The sequence below is a fragment of the Anopheles funestus genome, chromosome 2RL, assembly GCF_943734845.2.
Source record: "Anopheles funestus chromosome 2RL, idAnoFuneDA-416_04, whole genome shotgun sequence".
Taxonomy (NCBI): Eukaryota; Metazoa; Arthropoda; class Insecta; order Diptera; family Culicidae; genus Anopheles; species Anopheles funestus.
The window spans coordinates 74216327-74239755 of record NC_064598.1 but is presented as its reverse complement, the minus strand read 5'-3'; the positions used below and the strand labels follow the sequence as shown (position 1 = coordinate 74239755).

The following is a 23429-nucleotide window of genomic DNA, read 5'->3' as shown; positions in this document are numbered from 1 at the left end:
GTGATTGCATGATTTGCCGAAACCATCCATCCAAATGTTGGGTATACAGCGCATTCAGGATTTGATTCTGACGAAAAAGAGTACCGTCGAAGAGTTGAACGATGTTTGCGAGGCACTTATGGAGAAGAGTGCATGTTCGACGGTTCGCGATCGTACAGTCGATCTGCAAAAGAGCTACTCGACATTGCTTGGAAAAGTGCAAGGTAACAGAGGACACCCTAGTACACTTAAGATGATATTTGTTTCTTCTGCACATGCTTTTTAGCAGCTCGTGCCATGTCTCGGTGTTAATCCCTTACCCTTTGTTGTGTTTTTATTTCCACAGGATTTATCACAAAACTAGAGAAAAACCTTGTTAGTCATACCGAGTTCATATACTATAAGGAAGAAATCAACAAGTGGTTAAACGATGCCAATGCAACGATTAAAAATTGCAGCGATGTTGCTGCGGATGACGTGCTTGTTATCAGACAGAAGGTGGTACAACTGCAAGGATTATCCAACTCGATCCCGCAAGGCCAAAAGTTGTTCGAGATGTTGCAAGATTCATTCACCAAGTCGTCCTATCTATATCCGGAAGATAAACAAACTACCATGTTCCAGGACATTTCCGATATTCGTGACTCGCTAGATACGGTAATAATTGGTATCAGCTCATCGTTAAACAACCTGAACGCACAGGCAAGCCGGTTGGAGTCATACGAGGAGTTAAAACGACGCATTAACGAGTGGCTAGCAACCACGGAAAGTGTGTTCGAAACGCTCCCCGAAACGCATGGTGAGATGACGGAAGTAAAAACATTACTGGAGCGTTTAAAGCACATCCAAACAGAAATATCGTTTAAACAGACGGATCTTGAGAACCTGCAGCAAGAAGCGGCAAATCTTTTTGACGTGAACAAGTGTTCCGCCGAGATGGAACGTGTAGCTAGCCTGCAGTCTCGTTGCACCAAGCTCAGCGAAAAATGTTCGTACCAAATTCGAAAGCTAGAGACGGAACTAGACGATCAGATGGCGTACTACCAGAATCTGCAGGAAATAGAAAAGTGGCTGTTGCAGATCTCGTTCCAGCTTATGGCGCACAACTCCTTGTACATTTACAATCGAGAGCAGACGCTTGAACAGATTGCACAGCACGAGAAACTACTGGATGAAATACAACGTTATCAGGTTAATATTGATGACTTCAACGCCAAGGGCCAATGTCAGATCGAACGATACATTTTGAAAGCACCGGCCATTAAGAGTCGCATTGAAACGCAAATGAAGAACATTCGCGACAGCTACAACTCGTTGTTGAATACATCGGTACAGATTAAGAACAGGCTGCACGATTCTCTCAACAAGTTCCAAGAGTACGAAGATACGCTGGATGACATCAATAGACAGCTTGATGAGATGGAACCACTGGTCGCGGAAGAACGAATGCTCGAAGTAGTTGATTACGGAGTCGGCCAATCACAGCTAGAGAAAGCACAAGGCATACACAACAAGCTACAGGTAGAAAAGAGTCGTCTCATGTTCGCTGTGCAGGCTTGCGAAGCAGCGACAGCAAGTATTAGCAGACCGAGCTCACCGATGGACAACGTTTCGCAGATGATTCCTGAAAAGGAGCTGATGGTAAGAGCCCGTTTAGAAGACCTTATCGATGATGTCCAGCAATGGATTGCGGATCTGATTTCCTCAATTAATGATTGCGAGCGTCAGCACAAACAAAAGGTCGAATTGGAAAACTGGATTCAGAAACAGAAAGCAATCGTTGCCGACTGGAGCTCAAAGCCGTGCAAGTTTAGACCGGAAGCGGCGGAACAGGAATTGCGCGCAATGAATGAACTGTCACGCACCATTACTGTCAAAAGAGATGATTTGCTGGGTGATACTGATCAGGATCATCGTTTGCGTGAAGAGCTCGAGAAGTTGCAGGCAAGTCTGAAAAAGGTGATCGACCGCAAGAAGGATGATCAGCTAGCGATTGAGAAGTATCGTAAGAACTACGAAGACGTACAGGGTTGGCTGGATGCGATAACGAATCAGATCGATAATGTTGAGAAAGGTGGTGGTCTGAGCTGTAAACAAAAGCTGGAAAAAATCTCCAACATTAAGCGTATTCTGGAGAATGACTGTGAGATGATATCCAACTTTAAACGCAATGGAGACCATATCGTTGAGCTCGTGAGCAATCTCGATGCGCAACAGGTAACGGAACAACTGAAATCCATCGATCGGCGCTATAACGACATCACAAAGCGTCTGAACCGTCGATTAGACGTAATTGATTCCACGAACAAAATGTTTGGAAAACTGCGAAGCGACATTGGAGAATTGTCGCAGTGGGTAGTGGATAAGAATGGATCTTTGGATGCACCGTATCAGTTGGGATCGGATACGAAATCGGCAGAAAATCAACAGCAAACATTCAAATCGCTGTTGAAAGAAATTGAAGGTAAGCAATCGTATGTCGATACACTGGGCAAGAGGTTTTCGAGCATACAGTCCGACTTGGAACCTCATGAGAAGCAACAACTCGAGGTGGAACTGCAGACGTTGATGAAGAATGTTGGTCTGCTCGGCGATCGAGTGCGTGGCGAGTTGGATAAAATTGTGGAAGACATCTTGTGCCGTAAAAACATGCACAACAATTTGGACGTTACGCGAGCGTGGATCAAAACGAAACAAAACGACGTGAACAAGATTTCAGATCAGATACCACTGTTGTCAAGCAACGTGAACTCGGAGATCAAGCTGTGTCAGCGCCATGCACAGACGATCCGGGAGTTTGAGGAAAACGCCTTCAGGGACGTATCGAAACAGGTACGCGAAATTATGAAGGATTGCAATGACGAAGGTAAGGCAAAGCTGGCTCAAGAATTTGGCGACATCGAGGCCAAACTAAGGGAGCTGGTGGAAAGCTGCTCCCGTAAGATCGACTTCATGGAGTGCGAACATGGCAAGCGTCGTGAGTTCGAGAGTCGTAAGGATCGCGTGTGGAACTGGCTGAACGAAGCGGAGTCGATCGTGTCCGCCGATATCCGTACCACGAGTTACGAGATACTGAAGGATCAAAAGCAAAAATTCGACAAGTTGTGCAAAGAGTGCGAAGTGATGAAAGGTGTCGTGAAGGAAGCGGAAGATTTCAAGAGTGCAATTCTGCCTACGCTGAACGAACTGGACAAGACGAACATTAACAATCAGGTGAAAGTGATGCGCGAAAAGTGGAACGCTATAAGCAATGTGCTGAAGGTGAAGTGCAAAAAGCTGGCAGACCATCTTGTTGAGTATGAGGATGCGATCGCGAAGATTCAAGGTTGTGCCGCGTTTATTGTGCAAGTGCAGAGCCGATTAAAAGAAATGAATCGTCCAGTGACAAGCAGGATCGAAAACATACAGGACTTCCTGCTAGCGTATGAGCAGATTCTGGGCAGTTTGAAAGATAAACGGTTAGAAATGAGTACCATACTGTTGACTAACTTACCACAACTCCGGGAGAACTCGGCCAAACTGGAGGAAATGATCATGGGAATCGAGGAGCAACTGCGTCGACTGAAAGCGATGCTGCTGCTGAAGGAACAGTTTATCGGTGCAATCAATGACATTGTGAAGCTGATTGCTAAGATCAACACTGACTTTAACACCGTGGATAACTTTAGTCCAATGGTGGATGATCGTTTGTTGCGTTACGGCGAAATTCTTCAGAACATCGAAGAATGCGAAGGTCTGTTAGTAGCTGCCACAGACAAGGGCCATCAAATTGCTAGCGATGGTACCGATCTGGATCGGCACAACATTATGGACCAGATTCATTCGCTTCAGCAGCAACTAGCATCGATTAAACGATCGATCGAACTGGAGCAGGATAAATATCAGAAGCAGCGAGCGTATCACAAGACCCTATCAAACGACTTATTTGCACTGGTAGATTGGTTTAAGGATAATGATGAACACATCAAGTCTCGTCCACTTTTCGGGTTGGATTTGAAGATGGCCGATCAGCAGCACAGCGCTCACATTGCGTTAGCCGGCAAAGCTAATATAAATTTGAAAATGATTGAAGATTTACTTGCCAAGCTGGCGCACAGTGACAGCAAACTGCCTGAAGATCTACAGGACATGGTCGACCGCGCGCGAGCATTGCATGAATCGATACCGCAGGAGCTGGTGGCACGGGAAGCGTATCTCACACAGAACCGTCAGTATCGTATGGAGTTCCGCGATAGTATGGAGCGTGTTAAAAAGTGGCTCTCGGCGGCGGAGAATAGATTCGAACATACGAAAACGTTCAGCTTTGACCAGGAGAAGATCACCGTAGCGTTGAAGGAGTTGGAAGACTTCCTCCATGGTGAGGCAGAGATACGTACGTTGCTGTACAGTGGCATTCAGGAACAGGCCGATCGCTTATGGAACTCGTTAAGTGAGATGGACCAAAACCAGTGTCTCGGTGAACTGCAGCAGTTGAAAAATCGTTTAAGTGACGTGTCGCATCGTGCCGCGGTGCAGCAGACGGAACTGCTGTCAAACAGTGATCTGGTGAAATCGTACAAGAAGCATTCGAGTGCAGTGAACAATGTGCTTGTGAAGAGTAAGTTGGACGACACGATCCTGACCATCCCGACCCTTCCGGCCCGTATTGATCACATCAACGTGTTGCTCAACATGCTGCAGGTAAGTGAAAAAAAAATCATCTTAAGTTTTAGTACTAAACAAGTTGCAAAAATCACTACTGGTTTATTAACAAGAATTTTGTCTTAAAACAAATTAATATCGGATAAAAAAAAACAATGGTTCATCACTAATTTTAACGTCGTCGGGACCGGCTACTGCTGCGAGCACTTCGAGTCGAGCGTGATCTTGAACGCGTCGACGACCGGTTACGCTTTGATCGTGAACGCGTTCTGTTTGAACTAGAACGGCGTGTGCGTGATCGTGATCGGGACTGAGACCTAGAATTACGCCGTTTTCTGGCACGTGCTGCTGCTTCGCGTTCTTCCCGTTCGCGTTGCTCACGCATCCTTTTATAAATCTCAATAGCTCGTATTTGGGCAGGACTGCGTCGTTGTCGCATACCCGGTCCCATACAGCCCAATTGCATATGGGAAGTGGTAGCAAATTCTTCTGATGAACTATCCAATGAATCATTCAGAGCTTCCGGCATGTTTTGTACAACCTCATACAGTTCGCGCTGGAAGGATTGTGATTCGGGCAAAAACCACTTGTTTGCAAGTTTGTACGTATTGGTTCCAGCATTTTGCCGGACTAGTCCCATGCTCATGGCTCGTTCCAGTGACTCCTTGATAGAGGTTTCGAGTTCCTCATTTGTTTCCTGTTCAGTTATGTTAAACTCTCGCAACTTCCTCGCAATAGTAGGGACATCCTCTGAAAGTAAGAATACAAAATCGTACAAGTGATTGATAATGGATCGATAAAAGTTTTATATTTACGTGGCGTTCCAGAACAGTGCAAAATACGCAAAATATACGGCATCATTTTTTAAGTGGTTTCTTTGAGGATTGAATAACGATAAGCTATGCGTACTATGATCTAAAGTGATAAAGCAATGGATATATGTATGCGAAACACCCTAGCCGGCTGAGATTAATTTATATAAAAATATATAGAAGCAGCAGATTAAATGGTGTTTGACCTTTTGAGACTGAATTTGTCTACTTGTCAATGTTCATTGTCTGCCTAATTAAAATCTTCTGCTTGGGTGGAGAATCGAGTGTTACCCCGTCACTACATGCTTAGCAATTGTCGCGTTTGCGAACGCGACAAAAGTAGCTCAATTTACCAAAATAATTTTGCGATTCTGGCGCGACTTCAAGGTTGGTTAAGTTTTCTCTTGCAGGGTTTGTTATCGTTTTTTATCGAGCCGTTAGCTTTAAAATAATCTTGAATTGAATTAAATTAATTTAAACGAAGAAAATTATAATCAGTAATAAATTTATGAGAGGATATTCACTTCGGTTCACTTACAAACGTTTGCAAACCAGACCCCGGCCCTGGTTGTTGAGGGTGGACGAAATAGAAAAAAAGGGTCAAAGTATTGTATATGCAGAGTTTATTTTTATCATTTCTCCAAAGTGACTCCAAACGTTTACGTTAACGATCCGGACGGTTTGACTATTTTGGGGTTTGGCAGAGGGCAAGACTGCGTGATTGCCATACGGATACGCTTGATAACCGGTGGAAAAATCCATATACAAAATATAAGGAGATTAAATAGTTTTGCGGTTACCTCAAGCGTTTCTGTTTCTGCCCTATCTTCGTCCTCCTTTGCTTTGATTTTCCCGTTTCACACGAACGCCACCGATCATTGGCTTCCGGCGCACAATGGCGCGACGCTGTGTTTTCATCGGTCCGAGCCTTGCCCTGCAAGAGGGACAACGGCGCCGTTTCAACGGTGTGTAAAACGCCACCTTCACGTACGGTAGCTTCTGTTCATCAGTCATCCGACGCCACTGTTCCGCACCCTGGCGTACAATTTCCACGACCGAAAGGTGACAATTTTTAATGCGAAAATCGCGCAAAAAATTTAAGTACGGATTGCGCGTTTTCTTGCCCGGTTTGCAAACCATTGCACCGGGACGTTGCGTTGATGTTTCGCTGGATGGTTTTGCCATTTCCAACCTCGTTTTCCGGTTGTTTTTAGGTGATGTCATTGGTGCAGCGTGTACAACACTGTTAGCAAAATTTCGAATACGTTTCGTAAGGTAAACCAAATCCTTCAGCACGCAGATGCAACAAGGAAGAATGCAAGACATGTACTGTGCTCCTAAGACATGCACTGGCTACTGTGATGTTGTTGAACGGGCGGAAACTATTCGGGAACGGGAAGAAATAATCATCATTCAGCAGCGTTTGCTTCGACCGGTTTGAGCGTAAGTTGGGTAAAATTTAAAATGTATACCCATTTAAAAAATGCACGAGATTGAGATTGAATTCGAACCGATGCTGTGCATGTTTGATGTTTCCGTTGCTGAGGTTTACACCATCGGCGGTGGAATAAATCTAATCTAATCTCGAAAACACAATTTCGATGATGAAGAACAAATTCGCATTAAAATAAATCAATTTATAAAATTTTGCAAAATTACTCAAAAAAAGCTAGGGCCATAGCCTTTGGAAATTTTCAAATTAATCGATTTTTTTTATTTTTGTATAACTTTTTATTCTTGTCTTTATTTAAAGCATTATGTGAGGGCAAAGAAACTTATTTCAACCAATTCGGATTAAAATAAATCAATTTTTTAAATATTGCTAAATTTCCCCCAAAAAAAGGTTAAGGCGCAGGAAATTTTCTAAGGCAGCGCGCTGTCACTTCTCGAACAAGACAAACCAGACGAAACCACAAGAACAAATCCAAGCAATCATATGGAGGTGCTCTGTCAACCTGTATAGAACAAACCAGACAAACACGACATAGAACAAAACACTTTGGCGCTGCTCTGGGATTTGTCGTATACGACGAACGACAAATACAAACGTATGGAGCTGTATGAAGGTGCTCTGTCAAATCCTGTAAAACATGATCACACATCTGTCGTTATACAAATCAATTTGTTTTTTCTATAAACCTCGTAAAACTTGTCGTAGGCACATCTTTCAAAACGTGCATCTTGGTTGTCAAAACAGAACAAATTTTTGCAGCAGAAATTAAATGGACACAAGTTGTCCAATGCGCATCATTTTTAACTGAATTTTAATTAAAGCGGCCATTCTAACAAGTTTAGGCAATGGAACTCAGATTTGAGGACGCTTTATTGTTGGTTTTGTACGTTTGATGATTTGATGTTTTTCTTCTTATTATTACGGTTTGACGTCCCTTCTCTCTTTGACAGTTTGTGTGACGACAAATCCTAGAGCACCCATAAAACTTATCGTTGTCGTTCGTCGTATACGACAAATCCCAGAGCAGCGCCTTTGATTTTGTCTTGCATGTCTGTGTCACACCTTGAAACTCTCTATACCTCGTTGTCAAATTTCACTGAAGCGGTTGTGTGCTGGATTGCTTTGTTAACAGTTATTGTGGAAGAGAGAATTTCAGATTTCTAGTATACATAAACTCACCGAAATTGGAATAAAACGAGGAAAGATTGCTTAGCGACAGTACTAGGCATTGAAATTGTCGATGGAGTGACAGTTCTACACGACAATTGGCAGAGCACCTTGTTGAGATACAACTATTCTGCTTCAGTATGGGTTGATATGTAACAAGAAGTAAAATGATTAAAGTAGTCTGTTCTCTGAAACCACAACGAGCAGTCGTGAGTGTCGTTTGTTCTGCATTACTGAAACATATCTTTATAGGTTATGGGCCCAGTTCCATGCTAAAGATCTCAGTTTTGTTATAAAAAAAGAGTGAATTTCCTGCGAATCCCAGTTCCTTTTTCTTCTGAAGATTTCCTTTGTTGATCGTGATTGACCATGAATACGATGCAAGAAGAAAGGAAAATCTACCTGTTCGACGGAACGAATTTTGCCAACTGGAGCTTCCGGATGGAGGTGCATTTGGAGGAGTTAGGACTTCTGCCATGCATTCAGATGAAGCCGGAAGAAGTTGAAGATTTCCGTGTGATTGACTCTGATTCTGCAGAGGTCAAGCAGGTAAAAGCAAAGGGACTTGCGGAATGGAAAAAGTCGGATGTTCGATGTAAAGCAGTTTTGATCAAGAATATCGCGGATTCTCAACTGGAATATGTGAAAGAGAAGAGGTATGCGTTGGATGTTTGGAAGGCTTTACAGAACACATTTGCTCGAAAAGGAATCTCTGGACAATTTTTTTTGTTAAAAAAATTGTTGGCACTCAAGTACGACGAAACCAGTGCAATGGATGAGCATTTGTTGCTCTTTGGTAAATCCGTTCGGGAGTTAGAATCAGCTGGCATAAGGATGGATGAACGATTGATTGTATTTTTTTTGTTGCAATCGATGCCACGTTCATATTGTCAACTGGTTACGGTACTAGAAACGCTCTCGGAAGACCAATGTACTTTGGAATTTGTCAGGGCTCGGTTGCTTAATGAAAGCGTAAAACGCATGAATAGTGGTGAAGTAGAGGATGTTACATCGACAGCGTTTTCTGGCAGAACAAAGAAGAAGTTCAAGTGCTATGCTTGTGGAAAAGAAGGACATAAGCAAAGTAATTGTCCTAATAAGAGAGATCAGAAGCCAAGAAGCTTGAAAAAAGGATCAAGTAAAGAAAGAGTGTTCATAGGCCATTCGACAGCAACGGTAGCAAATGATTCGCAGAATGATTCGTGGATAATTGATTCCGGCGCTTCTGATCATATGGTTGGTACTGTTGATTGGTTGCGTGACGTGAAGAAATTGGATAAGTCAGTATTCATCAGAGTGGCTTCTGGACAACTATTGAAAAGTAACTACTCTGGATGTGTGAAAGCAGTATCAAGGATTGGTAAGCAAAAATTGAACTGCCGTATAACTGATGTGCTTTATGTTCCCGGTCTACACTACAATTTATTTTCCATCCAACGTATTGGAAAGTTGGGGATGGAAGTGATTTTCGGAAGGAGTAGAGCCGAAATTTTGAAAAATGGCGAAGTCCTTTGTACTGGAAGAATGAAAAATAACCTGTACGAACTGGATGTGGAAATTTTGCGAGTTAAAGAACCAATCGCATTAGCATCGAAGGATGCTATGAACACTGAAGAATTATGGCATAGGCGATTTGGACATATTGGAAAAAATGGACTGCTAAGAATGGTGAACACGGAAATGGTAAAGGGTTTGATGTTGAACAAACGGGATATAATGGAGCGCACAGTCTGTGAGCCATGCCTCAAAGCGAAACAGATGAGAAAACCGTTCATTACTATGCCGTTACCTAGAAGTTCTCGTCCTCTTGAGTTAGTCCATAGTGATGTGTGTGGACCCATAACGCCGACATCTTACAATGGTAAACGATATTTTGTTTGTTTCATTGATGATTTTTCGCATTTTACTGCAGTGTATATGTTGCGTAAAAAGGACGAAGTTATGGAGGCCTTCCAGACGTATACTGCCATGGCGGAGTCACACTTCGACAGTCGCATTTCTCGTTTACGATGTGATAATGGAGGCGAGTATATTGGAGCAGATTTCCGTGATTTTTGCCGGCTACGAGGTATACAACTTGAATACACTGTACCGTATACACCGCAACAAAATGGTGTTAGTGAGCGGTTCAATAGGACGGTAATGGAAAAATCAAGAGCTATGATTGAAGACTCTGGAATGTCGAAAACAATTTGGAGTGAAGCAGTTCTAGCAGCAGTCTTCATAATAAACCGAAGTCCAACAGCGGCGTTAACCAACGACAAAACACCATATGAAATGTGGTATGGACATAAGCCAGATGTTTCTAAGTTTCGCATATTTGGTGCAAAGGCATTCAGTTTTGTTCCGAAAGAGAAGCGAAACAAGTTAGAAGCAAGAACCCAGGTTTGTCAATTTGTTGGATATGGTGTGAATGGCTATCGTCTATGGGATGGTCGAAAGGTTTTTGTCGCCCGAGATGTCGTAGTTGAAGAGCAGCCGTTATCTAGTGAGATGAAATTTCAAACTACTGTTTCGAAATGCAGCAGTTCCGGTGTTGAACTGGCTGGTCCCTCGTCCAACTCATCTGAGTTTTCTCCGCTTAATATTTTAGAAAACCATTCACCAAATTCGGGTTCTCATATGGATGCTTCAGTAGAGTCATTGTCACCAAGTGAGGTTGTAGCTGAACAGTTGCAAGTGGATGAGGTTCAAGAAGAATTTAGTGACTGCTTAGATGGCGACACGAATGTAGAAGAGTTCGTTCAAGAGCTGCGTCGGAGCAATCGCAAATCCAAACCTCCAACTTGGTTGAGTCAATACTCATGTGTTGCTTTTGCCCTCAACGCGGAAAGTTATGTAGGAAACATTCCTGAGAATATAGAAGAACTGAAGTTGCAACCTGATTGGCCCGAATGGAAAGAAGCTATAGATGATGAGTTGAAGTCATTGGCTGAGAATGACACGTGGCAGCTGGTGAAGCTACCCAGTGGTAGAAAGCCCGTCGAATGCAAGTGGGTATTTCAATTGAAGAAAGATCCTGAAGGTGCTGTTATCAAAAGAAAAGCAAGATTAGTTGCTAAAGGTTTCACGCAACGATACGGATATGATTTTTTCGAAACCTATTCCCCTGTCATAAAGATGTCAACAGTTCGTATGATGCTCGCGTTAGTGAACCAGTTCAATCTTATTGTTCATCAAATGGACGTGAAGACCGCGTTTCTTAATGGGCGGCTTAACGAAGACATATACATGAGACAGCCCAAAGGATTTGAGGAGGGGGATATGGTGTGCAAACTGAACAAATCAATTTATGGGCTGAAACAAGCATCTAGAACGTGGAACGAAAGATTTAATGAATTCACGAACAGAATTGGTTTTCGGCGTTGCCTGGAGGATAGATGTCTCTACATATTGGATAGTGATACTGGTCCGATCTATCTCTTGCTCTATGTAGATGATATTCTCATTATCGGTAAGAAATTGGCGATGGTACAGAAAATGAAAGATATTTTGCAACGTGAATTTCGTATGGTGGATCTTGGCGAAGCAAACAGTTTTCTGGGGATCAGAATTGAACGAGATGTTGAAAAAGGAAAAATGAAGCTGTATCAGCCAGGTTATACTGAAGCCATCCTTCGTCGTTTTGGAATGGAATCCTGTAAGCCAGCAGTGACTCCAATGTGTGCCAAATTACAGCTGCAGAGATTGGAAGAACAGCAGAATTTAGAGAAACCATATCGTGAATTGATAGGCTGTCTTACCTATCTTATGGTGACAACGCGTCCTGATTTGAGTTCGGCTGTGACTTATTTCAGCCAATTTCAATCGAATCCATCGCAGGAACATTGGACACATTTAAAAAGAATTTTACGATACCTTCGAGGAACAACACTAAAAGGCTTAGTTTATACTCGATGTGAATCTGCTGAGCAGATAGTAGGTTTTGTTGACGCAAACTGGGCGTCAGATTCTGGTGACCGTCACTCTATTTCTGGACACGTTTTCCAAATTTATGGGTCGACTGTGTCTTGGAGTTCGAGGAAACAGAAGACAGTTGCACTTTCTTCAACCGAATCGGAATGTAGTGCTTTAGCTGATTGTATTTGTGAAGCGCTTTGGATCAACAAATTATTTGAGGAACTGAGGCTGCGGAAAAATCAGGCAGTGGTCATATACGAAGACAATCAATCAGCAATAGCCATAGCTGAATCGGATACGCCGTCAAAGAAGTTGAAGCATACTCAAGTAAAGCTTCAGTTTATTAAGGAATGTGTGCAAGAAAACAAGATCAGCGTACGATACAAGCCTAGTATTGATCAACCTGCAGATCTGTTTACAAAGGCTCTTTCTCCACCTACGTTTAAGAAGCATTGTACATCTTTAGGATTGCAATAGTGAATAGCTTGAGGAGGGGTGTTGAGATACAACTATTCTGCTTCAGTATGGGTTGATATGTAACAAGAAGTAAAATGATTAAAGTAGTCTGTTCTCTGAAACCACAACGAGCAGTCGTGAGTGTCGTTTGTTCTGCATTACTGAAACATATCTTTATACACCTTTCGAACAGTGTCGTGTTTGTCTGGTTTGTTTGGCTGTTCACAGCGCGCTGCCTAATTTATAGATTTTTTATATGATTGTTTATTCTGTTTTTTATTTAAAGCATTATTTGAGTGAAAAGAAAGTTATTTCAAGAAATTCGCATTAAAATACATCAATTTATAAATTTTGCTAAATTTCACAAAAATAGGTAAGGCTATAGCTTTAGGAAATTTTCCAATTTATCGATTTTTTTATAACTTTTTATTCTTGTCTTTATTTAGCCATTATTATTGAGTGGAAAGAAGCTTATTTCAAGAAATTCGCAATAAAATACATCAATTTATAAATTTTGCTAAATTTCGCAAAAAAGGTTAAGGCTATAGCCTTAGGGGATTTTCAATTTTTTAGAATTTTTTTTTGGAAATGTCCACGAGATGAGATGCCGTTCTTCTTCATTCTAGCCATTCTTCTATTTTAAAAATAGTATTTACATTCACAATAATTATATACAACATGTACGTACTTTAAAAAATATATAGGCACTTTATTAAATTTTGCAATAGTTAATGACTTTAAACCGATCTTATTTTAGAATTTGTATTTGTTTAGCTTGTTATAGCCAGCAAAATCGAACTATCAAGTCGCGCTTCGAATAGCGATTTTTCGCTGAAAATACACGTATAGCGACTTTTCGCAATTTTTTATATGGAGTTTCGCAATTTTTTCAGAATTGCGTTCGCAAACGCAACAATTGCTAAGCGTTTAGTGACGGAGTTAGATCCAAAGACATCCAGAATTGGAAGGTCTATTCAGACTTTTGTGCCACAAAAAAAGAAGTAGATTTATTTTTGAAAGTCTTGCAACTGTTCGAAATATTTGTTATGCTTTATTATTCCTGAATACACTATAATGTGTTCTGTAATTTATTGTGAAATGATGTTTAGATAATAATATGTATATATTTTTCCCTAGAAATTCGTTTTGGCTGCATATGTTTAAAGCTTAACTGCGCTTCAGTCAAATATGGTTCATATCGTCCTTGAGAAATCGTTGGTTTTCGGTCACTACAGATTTAAATAAACTTCTAACAAACATTCGGAAAGAACAGGTTTATCGCTTGCCTGTGAATCTTAAATAAAAAGGCAAAAAAAAAACAAATAAGGCGCTGCTCTGGGATTTGTCGTATTCGACGAACGACAACGACAAGTTTTATGAGTGCTCTAGGATTTGTCGTCACACAAACTGTCAAACAGAGAAGGGACGTCAAACCGTAATAATAAGAAGAAAAACAACAAATCATCAAACATACAAAACCAACAATAAAGCGTCCTCAAATCTGAGTTCCATTGCCTAAACTTGTTAGACTGGCCGCTTTAATTAAAATTCAGTTAGAAATGATGCACATTGGACAACTTGCGTCCATTTAATTTCTGCTGCAACAATTTGTTCTGTTTTGACAACCAAGATGCTCGTTTTGAAAGATGTGCCTACGACAAGTTTTACGAGGTTTATAGAAAAAACAAATTGATTTGTATAACGACAGATGTATGATCATGTTTTACAGGAGTTGACAGAGCACCTTCATACAGCTCCATACGTTTGTATTTGTCGTTCGTCGTATACGACAAATCCCAGAGCAGCGCCTAAGACGTTGCACGACAGACAAGTCGATCGTTAGAGTAAATTAAGCAGAAAGAATGTAATCTTGCAAAAACAATGTGTTTGCAAAAGAAAACACAAAACAAAACAAATGATAAGATATTTACTTTTCCTAACCATGGGGTTACGCTAGCGCACATGAAGAAGATAATTTGTTATCAGTGTAATTTATTGCGCATGGGCCACTTATCGTAAACCGGAACGAATCCGATTTCATTTGTGATAACGTATCTTGCGGTGCATCCTATTAGTACAGAGGTAACGCGTGGATTTTGATTTCATACCAAAGTTCTCAAATATTGATATCTTACTTACTGACTTATATGCATTAGGCTTAAATATAAGTTTGTTTAAAGCTATCAACAGACGGACAAACATTCACATGAATAGATTACCTGATCAATAATGTACGGCAATAAAACAAAACTGCCAACCATGACAGAGGTCAATCGTTCAGGCTCACGAATTTCTTCCGTAGTCTAGCAATTCCCGAAGGCATTTGACCTTCAAGTTCGGAACCAGCTGGCGCAAAGGTGTGTCCCTAAATCTGTTGATTTAACAACAAATGTTGTGACACACAATTAGCGAAACCGTCTGGCATTAGTACAAACGGCTCGGTCGATCGAATTACGAACAAACGGGCCGGAGCGTTCTGTAGACGGTTGGTGGCGCATTTAAAAAAAAACGGTGACAAAGATTTATTTATATCCTACATGGTAGTTCTTTGGTCGCATGAACTGTAGTTCGTTCGTTGCTTTTTTAAATTAGCACGAAAAATCGGGGCGCCATCATATACACCCTGCTAAGAATTGACATTTTGGTTCGTCGCTTAGGGCAGATGGCAATTGTCCAACTTGTGTCTGTTTCTGATGCACGCTAGGTATGAAAATTCGATGCAGAACGAAGGTGTAAGACTTTCGTTTTCTTCAGTCACGTGAGTACGTCACGTTGAGCGTGTTGATGGATGAGAATCTTTCGTATAGGTAAAGGGAGTAGAAATCAGTAGTAAATAAAAAATATAGCAGAAAATGCAATAATTCAATAAGTAATTCAAATAGGGGTGTTAATGTAACGATCCAATATCGAATCGGTTAAGATATACAGTCATCGAATGACTTCAGCTACGAGTGGCGTAGTGGACATCTGACGCTGATGTCATATCGTTTTCACACGCCGTGGCACTAAAAGCCCGCAAAAGTAAGGTAAGGGCCTAAAAATAAAGAGATTGTCGTCTCTTCATCTTCTGGTTTGTGACGATTCGCTGTTGCCATTCAGCGTACAAGTTGGGCGCGTAAATACTGATGGCATGCTGGCTAAAGTCACACACACAGCGAATCTTCGCCGTGGACCAATCGTAGCTGCAACGATTGGACGTGAAATGGCCAAACGCGCTGAACCGTGGGGCGATATTTATATTCGATGATGGCATTTTTGCGCAGATCGTGTTTGCATGCGCTTTTGAGTCGCACACACAAATGTGGTCGCTTTTCGTTGCTCAAAGGAAGGCTAAGCCAGTTAGGGGTGAAGAGAAAAAAAAGAAACTACTGAAGAAGAGCGAATGATAGCTTTTGTAAAAGAGAGGAGAGCTGAGTAGAGTTTGGTAAGGTGGTTTAACGTTTTGGGGAGGGTAGATTTGTAATGTTTGCTGTTTGCTGAGGAGAGTATGCGTGGCCTACTCAGGGTGATTTATGCTATCATCTTCCGCAAGAGAAGCGTTCCAGCATATTGAGGGATAAAACATGCAGGTGTATTCATTCATTGTTTGACTGAGGGTTAAATGTGTTTACCTATATAAAAAGAGTAGATGGATAAAAGAGAGAGAGAGAGAGACAAAGAGAGAAGGAAAGAGAGAGAGAAAGAGAGTTTATTTACTAAACTTTTGAGACATGTGTGTTTCATTCATGCTTTGAAACCATTAAGGAAATATGTACCATTGTATGGCACGAAACGTTTGGGATCTATTCTCTAGTTTACCCCTTTTTAACAGCTACCACACACTCTCTCAGTAGTACAGTTCTCTTGTTCTCTTTAAAGAATTTTTTTTCTCAAAACAACAAATGCTCTCAGAGCCACAGGATAAGATTCGTTGCTTGTGCTGATCGTCTGTGGGTCAGTTGTTGGCGATTCGTCTAAAAATAATTCATTACACGAACCGAATTAAGTAAGACAGCATCGAATTCGTTGCGGATTCTGTGTGTACGAAAGTAGTGAAATTGGGCACATTTAAGGGGTAGGAAAAAATATATATCCGAAGCATGGCTGGAACGGTTCCTTCAATTAGCAGGATTGTGTGAAGCAAGTGTCCTAATTTAATGTGTGTGTTTTTTTTTCGTTATCTTCCTACAGGTGCAGCATAACGAGCTCGATATTCTGAACGAACTATCGCAAAAGATAGTGAACCGTGCGGATCAGTACAATCGAGACCGGGTGCAGAAGGAAAACGCCGACGCAAACCGCCAGTGGGCCAGCAACGCATCATTGTTGGAAAATTTGCGCGAAAACCTCATCCAGCTGCAGCAGCAGTGGGATCAGCTGGAAAGCATCCTGCAGGAGCTGGAGGTAAAATCAAACCTGCTGCTAGAGAAGGATCGAGGTTTGGATTTGGTGGTACATTCACGCGACCAAACCGAAGCCAAGAAGCACATTGTCGAGGTAAGTGCGGGTGGGAAAAAAAATTATCATCACGAGGGATTATATTTCGCAATTCGCGATCAACCAATCATATACCGTGGCACAGAAAATCGGCAAAAATATTTTCACCCCTAAAAATAGGAAAACTTTCTTTGAGGAGAAAAACAAATCTGCAAAAAATAAGTTTGCAAGAGAAAAATATTTGATTGCCAGCTTCATACCATGTGACCGGTGTCCGATTTTATAACATTTTCGTCTACGGGTGTCGATCGGATCATTACTTCCCTCATCACCTTCGATGATCGTTGAGGTACCGGGCGTCTCCACCAAGCGCGGTGCTAATCCGAAGAAAGCATGCGGGCTGCTGCGCCATTGACAAGTGACGTCAGCGTTGCTGTTTGCCATGAACTGTACTTTGTGCGACGTGTAGACAAGTAGAAGACTGCACCGAGTATGATCTCATCGGTGATATCTTTCGTAGTTGTTTCATATAGGATACCCTTCTTGCTTGTTTTTTTTTGTACGATCCACAGCAGTGGAGATAGATGAAGTGTTGGGCCACCATAAAGTGGTTTGAGTGGCGTTGTTTTCGTAGCCTGATATTGTTGAGTTCATTGATAGAACGAATTGTTTGTGCTTGTGCTTGAACCATACGCAGCAGGTGTTTGTCAGGCGCGTTGTGTACGAACGCTTGCCGCTGATTTCATGTTTTTTGTGACCTTACAGCATTATTAATGCAAAAAAATGTTTTCTTGACTAAGGATTATGTAAATATTAATTTTTTGAAGGTGAACAGCCGGATGGCGATGTTATAAAAATATTCCTTTACTTTAAATAAGGAAGCAACACTAGTAAACATGCATGGCGCTGCTCTTTTCGTTGGAAAACAAAGTTCCTCACATCGATCCTTTTTGGCGATGACGGATCGTATGGTGAATGATGAGTTGTTGCACAGTACGTGCAGCACACAACGTGTCGTAAGGAATGGGTTCTTTTTTCGTTGCCGTTATTTTCCTTTTTGCCGGTCGATCGAGTTTATTTTTAGTAGATCGATTGCCGTCTTTCAAATGGGGAGAGTTGGCGAACATATCCAGGGCAAAATTGTTTGTGGTTTTCCCGTTTATTGGTATAGCTTTTCCGGCAAATTGTTTATTTAGCTTAGCACCCACATAGAAACGGTAGCGCAACTGGGTGATATACATCAGCCTGTACGGTGAAAACCGAAAAGACATAAATGTAATTTCGTTAAATCAATATTATTGTTCTACTGTGCGTCTTAATCGTGAAGGACGTACGAAATGTTTGAAGATACAAATTACACGACGGGTGAGATTTTTTTTTCTGGAACAGATTTGCACGCGAGTTGGTTGCGAAATCGAACTCAGGCGAAAAGGTGAAATTTGTAGAATATTTTCTTCCCTATTCTAATCGATTCATTGATCGCAAACAGGCGTGGACTTACACTCTGGGGACTCTAGCTTTTATGCTCGTCGTATTATTCATGCAGCATTGATTAAACGTTTCACCATCCACAGAACTTGCTGGAAGACAAGTCCGCCCTTGGTCAGCTGAACACGAAGGCAAACGCACTCGCTAAAACACTCATCAAAGCCCTGCGCGAACAGAAACTGCTGCCGCAATCATTGGAAGAAAAGTTAACGCATCTGAACGACATCAACCTACGGTAAGTGGTGGGAAACAAGGTACCAATGAACCGAAATTTCGTCAGAATGTCCACTGTTTCGATATGGGGCTGACCTTTCTGGATACAACAAGATCTACCGGTAAGATGAGATTCACATCACGTCGCTGTATGTGGACAAGTAGTAAAAAAAACACACACACACAAATTCACCACCACGAAGACGAAGCCAATGTCAATGTAAAAGCTGTGAACCGTTTGCCCTGAAACAGCAGCCAAAAGTCGGACTGAGAGGGATACCGGAAGCCCGCACAGTTGTGCATTGTAAAGTGTGATGTCATGTTACCGGCTTCGGAATGCCAACAACAAACAGTGAGTCGCGTCATCTGTTCCACAACCGGACGATGACTGTTGGAGCGCCACGGTACCGCGAGTATGAGAGCGCCATCACAAAACATACAGGAACAGGGTGACTTTTTTGCTTCTTAAAACACTTGCGAGCGGATCCCAAAACCGAGAAGAACGTGCGAAAAAAAATAGGGGTTGCGATGAGAAATCTCTCAGGATTCTCCCACATGGAAGCGCTTACTCATCGTGGGGTCAGTTTTGCTGCGAGCACGGAATTGCATTATTGCGATTGCTCACCGCAACCACCCCAACCCCATTGGCTGGCGCGTTGGATCATCGTTTCGTGTGAAACAGCGAGAGCGAGCGGTTAGCATGAGAGAGCTCGTCGCTAAAGTGGCGGAATCCGCGAGTTCTCTACAGCAAGCGCAACTGCTCGTCTCGCCATTCGCGTGTAATAGTTGGAAGCATACGGCTGTGAAGTGTTGGACGACGGTGCATTAATAGTTAAAAATAATTCAATTTTTGAAAAGTGCATTCAACGTGTCAAAGTGTGGAAAAGGCAGCAACAAAGTTTCGAGTGATTAGAGTAAAAACAAAAAGAATCGATTTACGCTACGGATATACGCAACTGGAACGAGTCGGAACTGGAGAAGTATTGGCCGTTTGCCAATGGCTTGACGGAATAAGGAGTAGAACCAACAAAAAAGCCGGTAAAACAAACGGTTTGCAGTATTTTGTCGGACGCGGTGGCTCGGAGAGTGTTTGAGGCAGCGACTTGATTATTTTATTACTATTACATCGCAGCGCATTTAGCACACCGTCTTGAAGCGATAGAGAGACCCGAGAGCGTACAAGGGAAGGTCAACAAGCCAATAATAATAAAAAATCCATCAGAACTCTAACCATCGCCACACCTCAGCGGGTTCGAGCGGGTGGTGCGATATTTTGGAGGATAGCTTCACAAGGGTGTATATGACTTCAACGTCCCAACCACCGGTGCTGAAGTTGAATCGTACAGGGAAAGCACACGGTGCGGCAGCACGGTGGAGACGGTGCTGTAGAATCGCATCATCGTTCACGGCTCGCGGGCAGACACATATCCAACACAACATCGCACACAAACAGACGCAGCAGCGACAGCAAGCTCATCCGGCCGCGTGCGTGCATGAGCGCCAGACCATCCGAGAACGAGGCCCAAACGAGAGTCGGACATTCTGACGTCATTGGGTTAAATTTAAATTTCTTGATTTCGATATCTTTTTCATCCACCGGCCGTGTCGTGCACGGCAAGGTCGTCGAGCAGCACCCAGCTTGGGAGGGGTGGTGCAGGATAGGGAGCAAGCGGGCGGATTGTGCTCGTTGAATAGAAATTTTTGCGCGTTTGCGATTTTATATGCGCTCGCGATCATAGACACGATCGGTGTCTAGAGACAAATTTTGTGTCTCGTTTTAAGGCAATTCAGACACTGAAAAAGATATCAAATACTACGGGGTTCGGGTGACAGACAGACATTTTGTTTTTGTAACACATTTTTTCTTGTTCTTTTTTCTCCTCGGGGGTGTGCGTTCCTTTTGTGGGTGGGGATCTTCGTGTTTTGTTGCTTTGCTTTGTTTCCATTGCAGACTTTCGGACAATCTTACGAGGAAGGAACGTCAACTGCGAGAAATTCTCGGCGAGCTACAGCACTATCTGGACCAGATCGGTGAGCTAGCCCAACGTATCGAGTCGGTGCGCAAGGATCTGACCCAGATTAATCCATTCGACGAACGGCTCTATCAGACGGAAAAGGCACTAGGTGCGGTAAGGGAAGCGGCCGAGAACTGTAGCGTTCAGCGGGAAGATCTTCGCCGGCGCATCAACGAAAAGTACCTGCCGGTCCAGAAGTTCGTACCGACGGATCTGAAGGACGGGCTCGAACTGCTCGATCGCTCGCTAACGGCCATAAACAGCACGATGGAGGACTATCAGGGTGCGTACAAGAAGGCCAAAACCATCCGCACGGACTATTTCACCGTGTACGATCGCATCAAGACGTGGATCGAGAACGCGGAGCTAACCATCTCGAATCATGGCATCGATCCGAGCGAGCTGAAAAGCAAGCTGATCGTGCTGATCAACGAGTTCGGTGATATGCGTATGGCACACGAGCAGTTAGTTTTCAATGGTAATGAAATTATGCGCCACTGTACGGAATCGAGCGATCGTACCGCAACCAAGGCAAACATGGATCAGCTAACGTACGAACTGGACAAAACGATCGCACTGATCGAGCAGAAGAACCAAACGGTCGATCAGATCCTGGGCAACTGGGCCAACTTTATGCGGCTGTATCAATCCGTCGTGGACTGGTCGATAAAAATACGCGCCCTGTTGGAGCGCAAGCTGCAGCTAAACACGCTGCACGAGGCACAGCTCGCCTGTCAGAATTATTCAGTAAGTATGGAACGACTAAAACGTGACGAATGACGGCCGATAGCAAATGGTTGCAATGTTACGCTCGCTCGCGAATGTTTGCTATTTTCATTCTATTTCATTTATTTTTCTACACAGAACGCAGTTAACAGTCTTGCGGATGTATCACAGAATTTGAGTGAAATGAATCACGAGTTCGATAAAATTAACGAAGTTTGCTCGACGGCTTATCTGAAGGGCAAACTACACGAAGCCGAAACGTTGAAAATCGACATCGAAACAGTGTTGTTTGAAAGGGTAAGAACGTGCGGACGATGAAGTTGTGTGATTTCGTGGAAGAAAGGGGATTTTTTTCCATGATGTAATGAAATTCCTAACGTTACTTTACCCTTTGTTTTACGTCGCTCAATTAGAATCTGTTCCTTCACGAAACGACGGAAGAGTGGCAACAGTACGAGCGGAAAATCGAGAGCGTAAAGGAATGGATAAAGGACTCCTACCAGACCTTGAATTCGAGTGAGCTGAAGAGCAAACCGTTACGCGATCAGCTCCGAATTTTGGAGCAGATGCTGGCGGATATTTCGGCTCAAAAGATCAAGGTCAACATGTCGCTAGAAAAGCTGCAGGTGAGATATCCGTGTTTGTCGGAAGCATTCGTTGTTGGAACTATTGGTGAAAGAATTGAACGGTGTTTATTCAATATTTCCCTCACTTTTTCTTTTTGCTATCGTTCTCCGGTACAGGTTCACTTCCATTCGGACATCATTTACACGGACAATCCGAACATCGTACAGTGCGGTCGGGCCGTAATGGGCGACCTGGACAAGCTGAACATGGACGTGTTCCAGACGACACAAAATCTGGACCAAGCCCTGTCCCAGATCGAAGGTTGTCAGGCGGAAATGCAAACGATCCGGCAGCGGATCGTGCACGAGGAACAGCAGCTCCGGAATATCTTATCACCATTGCATCAATCGAGCGATAGTGAAAAGCACGAACAGGTAAGTGAATTGATGTGTGCCCCATGGACAGATCATTTCTTGTATACCACCATTTTCGCTCGCCAAACCACAAAACATTCGAGTATTTTGAAAACTTTCCCTCCCTTGAATCTTTCTACCCTCTTAGTGATTTCTTTCCTCACCGTTTTTTTTTCTCACAATCACACACACACACATAACAATCACACCGAAAACACAGTCGTCATCTTTATTTTCATTTTCTGAAGATTTTCTACTCTCTCCCCACTTTGGCGGGCAAACAAACCATAGTACAAACCGCACAACCACTAGTCCGATGACAGTGTTACAGAATATTCCGTAGTGTGTAGAACAGATCATTCAAGGTTTTTTTTGGTAGCGCTGAAGTGCGTTAAAAGGGGTCTTGTGCGTCTTTTTATTTTGTTTTCTTTCCTTTTCAATCACGTTCACGACACGAAAGTCATAAATTTCATTTCAAGAGCACATGCACACCCTTACCACCCTTTTATGTTGCGATCATGTTACGATCTGTGGATGGTGAACTTGAATACGTTTCACCACTCGTAGATGGGGTTTGCATATTTTATGTTAAAATACAGATAATTCTAGCAGATTACATCACTTGATTTGGGATGATTTGAAAATGGTTATGATCTCACACAAACAATAATATGATTTGTTTAATTAAACACTGCAAAACAGGAGACACATTCTTTTACACTGATTCACACTAAACATCACATGAATGGTCTGAATGGGTGTTATAAAACTACACACAGCCTCACATACACCACATAATACACATCTTTACATAGAATAACATATATTCTTCACTGTATTGTCACGCACATAATTATAACACCAGCGCACATGGTAGATCGTCATACCACCCAGTACAATGGATCTACTCTAGTATTTTACGTACGTCGGGAAAATACCACATTTACACACATACACCTTACACAATCTGTCACTTTTTATTCCACCCTTCCATCGTTAGTTTCATTTCCGCTTATCACGCGGTGCAAATTCGTTCGCCAGGCAGCTTCCATAATGTGCTATAAAGGATCGTGAATGTGATTGAATGTATAGAGATCATGGATTTACCACCATCCGGTCACTCGCTCGGCCATTGCTCTGTTTGGTATCGAATGCTTCCCATTGTGTGTGATTGTACGTATGT

General features: G+C 42.5%; 2 protein-coding genes across 5 annotated transcripts in view; one reads left to right on the top strand and one right to left on the bottom strand.

The window, feature by feature from the left end:
• Positions 1–23429, top strand: part of LOC125766571 (muscle-specific protein 300 kDa) — an 89332-nt gene that overhangs the window by 36283 nt on the left and 29620 nt on the right. For all 4 annotated transcript variants that reach the window (XM_049432642.1, XM_049432640.1, XM_049432639.1 and 1 more), the window contains 8 exons: positions 50–203; positions 326–4659; positions 16579–16884; positions 18399–18547; positions 20477–21287; positions 21405–21563; positions 21680–21892; positions 22010–22267. In XM_049432642.1, the coding sequence (XP_049288599.1) occupies positions 50–203; positions 326–4659; positions 16579–16884; positions 18399–18547; positions 20477–21287; positions 21405–21563; positions 21680–21892; positions 22010–22267 (6384 nt within the window). The remainder of the gene's footprint in view (positions 1–49; positions 204–325; positions 4660–16578; positions 16885–18398; positions 18548–20476; positions 21288–21404; positions 21564–21679; positions 21893–22009; positions 22268–23429) is intronic.
• Positions 4681–7105, bottom strand: LOC125766615 (arginine/serine-rich coiled-coil protein 2-like). Its single transcript, XM_049432809.1, has 2 exons — positions 5436–7105; positions 4681–5370 (listed from the first exon to the last, which is right to left on the bottom strand). Exons 1-2 carry the CDS (start codon positions 5479–5481, stop codon positions 4793–4795), a joined length of 624 nt encoding a protein of 207 aa, XP_049288766.1. The 5' UTR covers positions 5482–7105; the 3' UTR covers positions 4681–4792.